The sequence below is a fragment of the Eumetopias jubatus genome, unplaced genomic scaffold, assembly GCF_037043125.1.
Source record: "Eumetopias jubatus isolate StellerSeaLion01/CBP00866 unplaced genomic scaffold, mEumJub1_p1.0 scaffold_3, whole genome shotgun sequence".
NCBI lineage: Eukaryota > Metazoa > Chordata > Mammalia > Carnivora > Otariidae > Eumetopias > Eumetopias jubatus.
Window position 1 is genome coordinate 65,826,659 of NW_028274809.1, and position 12,248 is coordinate 65,838,906.

General features: G+C 40.0%; 1 protein-coding gene across 3 annotated transcripts in view; it reads left to right on the forward strand.

Annotated features, from left to right (window-relative positions):
- Positions 1-6,632: 6,632 nt before the first annotated feature.
- Positions 6,633-12,248, forward strand: part of TTC21B (tetratricopeptide repeat domain 21B) — a 74,644-nt gene continuing 69,028 nt past the window's right edge. For all 3 annotated transcript variants that reach the window (XM_028122033.2, XM_028122042.2, XM_088021651.1), the window contains exons 1-3: positions 6,633-6,750; positions 10,270-10,399; positions 10,491-10,601. In XM_028122033.2, coding sequence (XP_027977834.1) covers positions 6,730-6,750; positions 10,270-10,399; positions 10,491-10,601 — 262 coding nt within the window. In that variant the 5' untranslated portion in view covers positions 6,633-6,729. The remainder of the gene's footprint in view (positions 6,751-10,269; positions 10,400-10,490; positions 10,602-12,248) is intronic.

Sequence of the window (12,248 nt, forward strand, 5' to 3'; positions counted from 1 at the left end):
GTGTGAGCTCCAGCTGTTTTAATTCAGCTAATTCAGATAAGTGGTAGGGGCCGATGAGGAGGGCCCTGTGAAGGAGAAGCCAGGAGTTGGATGCGAAAAGAGAAAACCTGGATGCTTTGAGGTGAGGAAAAAAAAAAATCCTCAGCTGTCAGAGGGAAGCTCTGCTTTCAGGCATCACTCTAAATGGGAAAGGTGCTCTTCCTAATGGAGATGGACTCAGGTGCCTTCACTGCGGAGGAAATGCCGTGTGCCTCTGGGTAAGGTGACACTCTAATGAGCTTCTGGCCTGATTTCTGGTAGATAAAGAAGTCAAAGTTGAAAGAATAAGAGGTATTTAGGACAAGAACATTGGAATGACAAGTTGAGAGAGGCAATTCAGTGGGGAGCAGAGGTATCATACAATGGCTGTTAACACAGACGCTGAAGTGGATGCAGGGAAGAGAGACCGATGGGAAAGGCAGAGAAAGGAAGGTTGCTGAGAAAAATGATATCTGACATATTCAAAGACAATCGCATTCGAGCATAGCACCCTTCACGACCTCAAGTGCACTGCGCATGAAGCCGCTGGCCCCTCACTTATTTTTGCAAACTCAACATTTCACATTAGCATGTATTGCCTCTAAGGAATGCTGGTGACTAGTTGGAAACCCTGCTATAAACAAAGTTATCAAGCGACACCTATAAAGCTAAGGCCTGATTTTTCTCAACCTTCAGATAAAAAGCAGAACAGACCTCTGGTTATCTTACATCCAGAAATAATAGAGTGTCTAGGAAGACGGCAGTGTGAATCTGATGTTGGGTAAGATTTTTCCGATGTGAACTTGAACTTAAGTGAGTAAATTCTAGGCTGAGGGGGGAGTTATCATTATTCTGCGTTCTTATTTTATCAACCAGACAAAGATTCTTGAAAGGAGTAGAAAGAATGACAAATGACATCTTGTGAAGATGTTCTGTATATTGTGGTCGTAAACAATTAAATAATTCATTATTTCTATTTCAAAATACCAGACTCTTCTGAAAAGTATTTTTTCTGTATCTTCTCTCTCCTATTTTTTTTAAAGATTTTATTTATTTATTTGAGAGCGAATGAGAGATAGAGAGCACGAGAAGGAAGAGGGTCAGAGGGTCAGAGGGAGAAGCAGACTCCCCGCTGAGCAGGGAGCCCGATGTGGGACTCGATCCCGGGACTCCAGGATCATGACCTGAGCCGAAGGCAGTCGCTTAACCAACTGAGCCACCCAGGCGCCCCTCTCTCTCCTATTTTCACATAGATGAAATGTCAAGAGATAATCAAGAAACCCAAGAAAAAATAACTTTCCTGGTAAGTCTCCATCATGATATTTGAGTAGATACAGTCACTACATCTGACAGGTGAGCAAGAAGCAAATTTTTCTGTTATCAGGAAATTCTTAGCCAGATGTCTGAGCTGTCTGCGTCATTTTGAAGAAAAACAAAGTATCAGTGGTTGAAGTCAATTGTAGGAATTGACTAGAAGGAGTCTCTGGACTGTAACAAGTGATGTTAATTTCACTTCATTCTTAGTACACTAATCTCTAAAGTTGTGAAGAGACCACTCAATTTAGTCTCTTGTTTAACTGCCTTCGTAAAACAGCTATTAAAACTGTCACTACTTGTAATTTATTCATTTCCTTTTGTGACTATCTATTCAATGTCTGTCTACCTTTACTAGACTTTAAAGTATAAGAGGGTGGGAACAAGAATTTTGTTCTCAGTCATAGGCACTCATTAAATGTTTGGCTGAATGAAATGAATACATGATTAAACAATATATTGTTAGAAGTTAGATCACATCTTCAACTTCCTCCATAGTGTTATTAAGCAAAAGAAATGTGAAAGGCATGTGCCTGACCATTACTGTCTTCTCCCTAACTTAAATGAATAAAATTGTAGAATTTTAAATGGATGAGTTGTTTTTTGAGGAACCTCCACACTGTTTTCCAAAGTGGCTGTACCAACTTGCATTCCCACCAACAGTGTAAGAGGGTTCCCCTTTCTCCAGTGTGGAGGTTCCTCAAAAAATTAAAAATAGAGCTACCGTATGACCCAGCAATTGCACTACTGGGTATTTACCCCAAAGACGCAGATGTAGTGAAAAGAAGGGCCACATGCACCCCAATGTTCATAGCAGCAATGTCCGCAATATCCAAACTGTGGAAAGAGCCGAGATGCCCTTCAACAGACGAATGGATAAAGAAGATGTGGTGCATATATACAATGGAATATGACTCAGCCATCAGAAAGGATGAATACCCAACTTTTACATCAACATGGATGGGACTGGAGGAGATTATGCTAAGTGGAAGAAGTCAAGCAGAGAAAGTCAATTATCATATGGTTTCACTTATTCGTGGAACATAAGGAATAGCAGGGAGGACATTAGAAGAAGGAAGGGAAACATGAAGGGGGGAAATCGGAGGGAGAGACGAACCATGAGAGACTGTGGACTCCGAGAAACAAACTGAGGGTTCTAGAGGGGAGGGGGTGGGGGGATGGGTTAGCCCAGTGATGGGCATTAAGGAGGGACATATTGCATGGAGCACTGGGTGTTATGCACAAACAATGAATCATGGAACACTACATCAAAAACTAATGATGTACTGTATGGTGATTAACATAACATTATTAAAAAATTAAAAAATAAAAATAAATAAATGGATGAGTTATGACAATCATATTTTTTATGTCAGCAGATATCATGCTTCATACATGATTCAAAAATATGGTACTTTTGTACTGTGTTATTTGGAAAAGAAAAGAGCACTAGACAGCATATGAAAGGTTGGATCCTAGACTCAGAGAAGTAAGGTGGCTGCCCCATAGTCAAACAGCTCATGAGTTAAGGAGCTTTCTTACAACTGTGCTATGAAGTTTTCCTGTAAATGTGATATGAACATTTACACAGAGTTTTTCAATGACCTTATTATAATCTCATTTAGTCTATACATTGACAAAGCAAATATTATGATCCTATTTCCAATTACTCCAATTGTAAATGTATAAACTAAAGCAGAGAAAGATTAACCACTTGCCTCGAGTTGCAGAGTTATTAAGGGTCAGAGCCATAACTCAAATTCCTGACTTCATTAATCTCTAACTTTCCCATGATGTCACCTCTGAGACTGAACTGTGTGCTAGTTTATTTGGATTTCATACATTTTTAACCTCTTTATCTCCTGTTTCAACTTTAGAGTAATAGCCTTAAGAAAAAAGAAAGACAAACACTTCATCTTGTCCATTATTCATGACTGCTTTGGTGGCTAGATTGGAAATAGAAAACTGTGAGACCCTGGGTGAGTTATTTTGTATCTTTGGATTTCACTCTACTCCTTTGTAAAATAAAGAGGTTGGACAATCGTTTCTAATGTTCTTACCAGATTCCAAATTCCATATCTCTGTTTTATTTTTTCTTACTTTTACTTTTGTTTTCACCAGAACCACTTCTTTTTCCTAAATGTTTTCCTTTAACTTCTAGAATATATAATGAAATAATATAGATAGTAGCTTAGTTTAAGAATGGGGGAAAAGAAAGCCAAACAGAAACACAATTGAAGGGCCCCAACAGTCCTCATAAGATTTACTAAACGTTTACAGAATCAATACTATATTCTATATTTGGAGAAGTTGGGAGTACAAATAATTATAGGTTAAAGTTATTCAATGCTTACCATGTACCTAATACTGCTGGGTCCATTAAATATTAACTCATTTAACCTTCTTAACAACTTTCTGAGGTATTAGTCTCAGTTTACAGCTGAAACACAGAGAGGTTAAGTAATTTTTCCAAATGAAAAACTAGTGAATAATAGTATTAAGATATGATCCCAGATGATTTATCTCTAGGGACTAAGCTCTTACCCACTACACTACATGCATGGCCTTAAGGTGCTCACCATATAATAAACAAGATTAACAGCACACCAAGACCATAATACAAAGAATATACAAGTGCTGTAGGTCTTGCTGGGCACCGTATGTTTAATGGTAATTACTGGTTGTAGAATGCCTAGTACATGTCAGGAATTTTCCATGTATGTTAAGTGCTTAGTTTCTTTGGTAAATAAGGAAATTAAGGATCAGGAAATTACTTCTTTCTAAGTCACAAAAGTAAACAGACAAGAGCTCTACCTTAGGTCTGGGAGACCATATTCTTGCTACTATCCCATGCAGTCTCTCACATCCATCCAGTTACAGTGATCCTAAAGCCTTCCTACAGAATGAGATTTGAGATGAACTCTGAATCAAGAGTAGATTTTCTCAGATGAAGAAAGAGCTCGGAGTAGCGGAAAGCATTCCCAGAAGAAAGAATGGTTGTTCCGTTTGCCTGGAATAAAGGCTCTAGGAAGGGTGAAGCAGGTTGGAAAAGACAATGAGGTGAAGGGTCTTAGATGCCATACTCAAATGTTGGTAGGCAAAAGTGAGCCAATAAAAATGTTCGAGCTGAGGAATACATTCCGTGGTTTTTCAGGAAAGACAGTTTTTCCTGCCTGAGATCCAAAAGACACTTCTTACCTTATGCAGAGAACATCAAGTTGCCAGGAGTGTCAAAGCAAATTCCCAAAGTAGATTTAATCCAACAACCACTCATGGAGGGCTAGGCATGGTGTTTTGTGTTAAATAATTTAACCTTAGAATAAAATTCAATGAAGGAAATTCTACAAAGGGCTAAATTAATATGGTCCAAGCATGCAGCCTTCTAATGGTCTTACAGTCGAAGTTTAGACTTTAAAGTTCTAGGGCACCTAGGTGGCTCAGTCATTAAGCATCTGCCTTTGGCTCAGGTCATGATCCCAGGGTCCTGGGGTCGAGCCCTGCATCGGGCTCCCTGCTCCGCGGGAGGCTGCTTCTCCCTCTCCCACTCCCCCTGCTTGTGTTCCTGCTCTCACTGTGTCTCTCTCTGTCAAATAAATAAATAAAATCTTAAAAAAAAAAGATTTTAAAATTCTCAGAAAGGTAGCTGACCACCTGTTCCTTTAACCACAGCCTTAGATATTTCCTTTCAGATGAACTTTTCACCTGGAACCAAAACCAAAGAGTTCAAGATTATAAGCTTTGATGAGCACCATGGCTTGTGGTATTTTCTGCTGCATACCAAGAGCAGATTACACCACATGCTTTGAAAATCAGACTGGCACTTACAAGTTGTCCATCACAACTATTTAGCTTGACTATGAATATGGAAAACAAAAAAGACAATCCTCATGAAAACAGTATGTGCTTTTTTGGGTGGAGCAGTCTTTAAAAGGAAACCAATGAAAAATATTACCTAGCCTTGAAGTCTGGGAAGGTAACCACTTTTTCCTTCTAGATTGTCATTACCTAACCTACTAGCATGGAAAAAAGCTAATGTTCATTGTCTCCTCAACAATTTCTTTTTTAAAGATTTATTTATTTGAGAGAGAGCGAGAGCGAGCAGGAGCTAGTACAGAGCTAGGCGCTGGCCTGGATCTCACCACCCTCAGATCATGACCTGAGCCCAAGCCTGGGGTCAGAAGCTCAACCACTGGAGCCACCTAGGTGCCCCTCCTCCTCAACAAATTTTAAAATTTGATTATGGCAACTTCCAATTTTAGTATATGTGCTGCCGAAGCGAGCACTATGGCAACTTCCAAATATATCAACTAAAGTAAGATAATTAACAATGGTATGGAAATTTGGAATCTACAAAGAACACTTAAGCCTCAAATCTTTACCACTATTTTTAAAGTATCTTGAAGCAGAAATAGGAAATCTCTTACTTCATTATAATTCAATTTAATTCTCTGACCTGAAGAAATCTATGAGCAGTTGACAAAGTTGCCTAATGAGTGCAAACATAAAAGTTTGCACAGGAATGAATTTTTTTTTTTAAGTAAGTTCTACACCCAACGTGGGTCTAGAACTCGGGACCGGGAGACCAAGAGTCACATGCTCTACGTCTGAGCCAGCCAGGCGCCCCATGCACAGGAATTAATTTTATTGTCAACTTAAAATCCTGGAAAAAAAATGCTTCTACCATTAGCAGAGAGAAAAAAATGACTAATTTAAAGCGTATTCTAACAAACAAGGGATTGCAGCAATGTCTGTAGAGCTCAAGAAGCTTATCACCTTTCTGTTAAGAGCTGTGATTTTTCTGCGCCACCTTGCGGCGGTAATACAACTACTACACGTGAAAGTTAAAGGTTTTTCTCTGCGCCGGTCAGGCCTCCAAACAGCCGCATTGCGGAAACTGGCCTCTAACACAAACGGGCAGAAAATGGTGTCTTTCTTTGTAGCCAGAGATGGGAAACACTGCTCTTTTTCCTCCCTCCTGCCCTATTTCCTTAGTGCCTTCATTCCAAATCCTCGGGCCCGCCCACCCGCTGTCCTCCTTGGGCCGTTCCGTCGTCTGAAACCCCTTCGCCTTCCGCACCATCAGGTCGCTCCCCCTTTCACACCCGCAGCCCTTCCTCGCGCTCCTCGCTGCACCCCCTCCCCCGCAGCACCTCCTCCTCCGCAGCACCTCCTCTCCCGCAGCACCTCCTCCCCAGCAAATCCTGGCGTTGAGAGCCCGCCCCTTGCCGCCGGCAGCCAATGGCAGCGCGGTCCCGCCCCGCCCCGCCCCTCCCGTCGCGTCCCTGAGCGCGAGCGGGGTTTGGGCCTGGGCTGCGGGCGTCCCTGAGCTCCTGGCTCCTCGGCTAGGCTGTGCCAGGCGCTCGTCCTGGAAGCCTGCGACCCAGCCCCGTGGGAGCCATGGATTCGCAGGGGCTGAAGGTGAGCGGGCCGCGGGCCTGGACGCGAGCTGCCTTTGCCGGTAGCGTGGGGGTCGGGGAGCCTGGGGGGGGGTGCAGAATTAGCGAGGGCGTTGTTACCCTGCTGTGCTTTTGCTGCCCCAGTTCGCCAGGTGCCCCAGCGTGGCGTGTGGGCCTGTAGCTGCATCACTCGGGCCAACTCCGTGGGCCCTGCTTTAAAATCTTGAGGTCCAGGGCTGCCCGCGCGCCAGGCTGCTAAGAAATCGCCGTTAGGGTGCTTGTCCCACCAGGTTTGTGGTGTGTACTTGTACTTTGTATCCCGTCGGCTCAGAAAGCTTGGTCAACGAATAACACCTACCGCGCCTCCCGGTGCGATTTTTAAGGACTTAATTAAGCAAAGTCATGTCAGTAAACCTGTTGGACGGAAAGGAGCACGGAAAGATTACATGAAAACAAAGACAGAGGCTTGAAAGTGGAAGAGTATTTGGGGGTGATGGTCTTCTCTGTCACTGATCATCTATTAAGCAATTATTTTATGACGGACCACTTAAATGATCTAAAAACGGGCATGAGGCTTGAGAATTACAGGTTTTTCTTGTAGGGGGATAGTCTCCATTTGTTCACTGATTAAGTCGTTCAGCACATGTTGATGGAGCGCTCACTCTGTGTCCACTAGAAGCTGGAGACAGTGATGAGCAGAACTGAACAGTCCCTGCCTTCACAGATTTTACAGTCTAATGCTGGACAAAAACCTTAAATTAACCCAATAAATACTTGTTCGTAAATAAATATGTATTGAGAGCACGCTATATTGCGGCACTATTCTAGGCCCTGAAGATAATCAGCCCTGCGATATTAAAACTAAGAAAAATTCTCCCAGTCTTGGAGCTTACTTTTGAGTAGGGGGAGTCAGACAGGAAGTACAATGTTAGATGGTGATAAGTGGATGAAGGACAATTTCGCAGTGGTAGGGAGCGCTGGCAGCTTTTTTTTTTTTTTTTGCCTGAGCTGCTGATTTTCTGAAACCTTTCCTCATCTCCTTAATTTTTTTCATCACTTTATCCTTTCCACTACCACCCAAATGAAATCTTTAATAAAAACACTTTCATGCTAAATACAGTTATGTGATTCCTCATCACTTAGACTAGAGGAGCAAATCCGAGGACTTAATATGAGGCCCTGCTAGACCCTACCTTTCTCTCCAACCTCCTCATCCTATAATCTGTTTTACTTGAGACTCTAAAACAGGGAATGGCAAACTTTTCCTATAAACGGTCAAATAGTACATTATCTTGGGTTTTTCAGGCCAGAGTGTCTCTGTCATCTAATCTGCCATTCTAGCTTGAAAGCAGTCATAGACATACTTAAACAAATGAGCACGGCCCTGTTCCAATAAAACTATTTATGGACACTAAAGTTTGAATTTCTTAAAATTTTCACGAGTATCTTTTTCTTCTTTTGCTTTTTTTTTCTTTTTCCCCCTCAACCATTTGAAAATGTACAAACCATTCTTAGTTTGCTGCCCGTACAAAGAGATGCAGTAGGCCATAGTTTGCCAATCCCTGCTCTACAATATAAAATGGCTTTTCAGTCCTCTCCATCCCCACCCCATCCTTGTGTATCGTTGCTGATTTCTTATGTGTGTTGTTGCGGTTACCGTGCCTGGCTAAGTCTTCTGTCTTCCTCAAGGATCTCGAAAGGGAAATAGGGAGAATGTGTATGTGTGGAGGGAGAATGAGGAGTTCACGAGTCAAGAGTCAGTTCTGAAGTCCTCCCGGAGAATCTTTCCCTTAATTTTATTCTTCCATCCTCCCACACCCCAGCCTCATCCTTCGACATCCCTAAAGCACTTTATAAGCTCTTTTCTTGCTTGCATTTACTGCATTGTATTTGTTAGTCTTTAGATTCTAGTCTCAGTTGGAGAATTTAAGCATTTCTGGGTTAGGAACCATATTTTACTCATCTTCACATTCACAGCATCTAGCCCAGTGCCTGGCACTAGTAGGCAGTAAATGTTGGACTGAACAAACCAAGGAGTGGTAAGGTATGGAGAGTAGGCCGTAGGCTAGAGAAACAGAAGAGTCTTACTGGTTAGAATTGGGGGACTGGGCAAACTGGAAGGGGGGATGCCATGACTTGATTTCGGGCTTGGGTAGCAGGGGCAAATGGAAAGATGAATCTGGAGCTTAGATGAGAGGTCTTGATTGGATACTACGTTTTTTACTTCATCAACGTATGGGGTTCAGAGGAACTTATTTTTTTTAGGAGCTTTACAGTATAATGTTATAATTAATCCTCACAATGATTTGTAAATAATTAACAGCCTTTTCACAAATGAGCAAACTAAGGTGCTGTAAGATGGACCAGAAATTTAAAAACAGGTCTTTTCACCTTTAAATCCATGTCCTTTTTATGATACATTTCAGGAGAGTTGTAGGTACTTAAATGCTGAACAGAAGTCCTCAGTTGTGGCAAACTAAAAGGTCATCTGCGATCTTAGGGAAGCGTACTGGAACAAAACTGCACTTTACTGAAGTGTGCTGTGGGGGGCACAGGAACTAGAGAGCAGTAACCACAAGGAGGGAAGCGGAGTAGAAGTTACAGAGAATGTCTAACTGCTCTAGAGAAGCATGTGGACTGTAGCCCTTCAGAGACAACAGACTGTAAAAAAAAAAAAAAAAAAAAAAGCAGTTTAGACACTCATATTTCAATCCTGTCAGTTGCTGCTTCATCCTTATTTCTCGCCCCTGCTGTACCAGCTGCAAGTCAGTAGGTGAGTATGGGATGGCCCAGATTGGTTAATGGAGGTGAATCAGGTATATCTCAGCGATAGTGAATCTGACTTCCCTCTTTGATTAGGTTAGCAACTAAGCCTTACACATGATCCTGAGAAAAAGGTGTAAAGCATAGACCCAATTAATCAGAACTTAGTATCTCCCGGTATTAGTTTTCTGCCATGTAAATCTAAATAAAACAATTTCAGAAAGGACTTAAAGATAGTAATTTCCATTAAGAAACAGCTCAGATCAATTGTTCTTACTGACAGTTATTTGTTGTAGAACTCAGAGAACAAGACAACATTTGACAATGAATTGCTGAATTCAGTTTATTACTTTGTAATGCTATAACAACAAAACAGAAGCAAGATTTTTTAAAAAAGAATCCTATGGTCTCGCAATGGAAGGCTCTTATTATTCCTGTTTTTTGTCTGTTTTCCCATTTTCTAAAACCTTTAAGAAAATGTGGGCAAAGGAAAGGAAAGAGGTGAAAGTAGCCTAATTTCAGTATTATTAACAAACAATTTAGAAAAAGAAGACTGAAATTATTAGGAAACATTGAGTTTTTTTCAAAAATTTTGTGTTCATTGTGTTTTGCATTCCTTACTGTTAAGTGCTAGTCTTTAACAATATTTTCAGGAACTTGGAAGAAAAAAAAATCACATCTAATTTTAGATTATTCAAGATTTTAGGTAAATATGTTTCTTAACGGTATTTCAGAACAGCGAAATCTCTTTTAACATTTAGTCCTTATTTCCTTTTAGACTTTGATTAATTACTATTGTCAAGAGAAATATTTCCATCATGTGTTACTTACTGCCAGTGAAGGAGTTAAGAGGTATGGCAATGACCCAGTGTTCAGGTTTTATCATGCCTATGGTACATTAATGGAAGGTACGTGCTAATTATTAAACATGTTCCATACGTTTTTAAATTCTTGTTTTGTAGTATGAACAATTTTTCACATTATAATTTTGATTTTCAGGTAAAACTCAAGAAGCTCTTCGTGAATTTGAGGCTATTAAAAATAAACAAGATGTATCACTTTGTTCTCTAATTGCACTGATATATGCCCATAAAATGAGTCCTAATCCAGGTATAGTATTTAAGTATAAGGCTTAAGACAATTTTTTCTACTCAATTTTGATTTTTCTCAATTACCATTGCACTTAGTCTAATAATACTATATTATAATTTTCTGTAAATACTATTTTATCAATTTGTCTTATCTTCCCTGAGAAGGTTACAAATTTGTCAAGCACAAGAAATACGTGTCTTATATCCCTTTCATATTCCTTATATCTTACAACAGAAGTTTCATTTATATATAGGAATCATTGGAATTAATATCAAGTTGAATGTATATTGGCAGTTATTAAGCAAAGGACAGCCCAAAAGAGATATATGCAGAAATTGCTCTGCAGCAGCCAACTTTATAGCTTATTATGTGCAAATCTATAGCTACATGCAATTTATCTCTTCCATTGTATCTTAAGCTTCTTCAAGGCCTGTACATATCCCCACAGGGGGCTTGCTAGCTCTTGGAAGATATTCAGTAAATTTTTATCCAGTAGTAGGTTGGGAAATATAAGTAGATGATAGAACTTTATGCATAAACCAGCAATTAAAATTGTGTGAAATGTCAATATATGGTGGATCTTAATGGTGGAAGCAGAATATCATAATTATAGGTAATAAAGAAGAAATAGTATTGTATTCTTTTATATACATTCACTAACAGCTAATGGCATTGTAAATATAGGTCATGTTTCAAATAATTAGACGATAATCAGATGTCACAGAATTTTTTTTTAATATTAGAAAATTTTTTTCCTGAGCAAAGTATCACATACCTCCTTCACCTCACATACACTTGCACAAATGAACAAAAAGTTATTTAAAACATTAATATGTGTAACAAGTAAACAAATCTGATGACTAGATGCTTACTTTCTGCAAGGGATTATGTCAGATATAGTTAGAGAATACAAAAGAATTGTAAAAAGTGGTCCATGACATCAAGTTTATAGTCTAGTGAAGAAAAGAAAATGTAAAACCCACAGAAGTTAAATGCTAATGTTACTATTAAATAAAATTATGAGAAAACAAGTCCATAATTAACTGAAAATGATATGTACTGTTAATCCGTAGAAGGCTGTGGAGGTTTTGTGGAAGATGGGGCCTTAATCTGGTCTTTGAAGGGCAAGTAGGATTTGAATATAAAGCATATTTGTCAGACAGGCTAAATCGATGGGAAATATGTTGAAGGTTCAGGATTAGGCTCTTGTGTAGGTCTCTGATCCAGCAGGAGTGTATTAGGTGGAGCAGAGAATTTGCAGAGAGAGATATAGCCAGTAAATCTAAAAAGCAAATTAGTACAAAATATTTTCCTCTTAGAATCACGTTTTCATTTCATTGGTTATTCTCAACGGGTGTTGGTTCTGTTGGGAAATGTGATTTCCAGGACAGTAAAAAGATGGAGGCAGAAATACTATTTAGAAACACCTGAGTACTGACTCTACTTTCTACCATAGATGATTCTGAGTGGGCTTAAGCTCAGGAGAGACCCAGATGTCCATCAGTATTGCCTAGGAAGGCCCTAGATTGTTCATGTTCATTCTTTCTAAATGCTGACATAAGCCCTGATTATAAAAGGGCTGTCGTGCTTTAAGAACTTGAGCTGATATCTGGTAAGAGCCAGCTTTGTGCTGATGGTGTCACAGCTAACAGATGCCCCACTTGG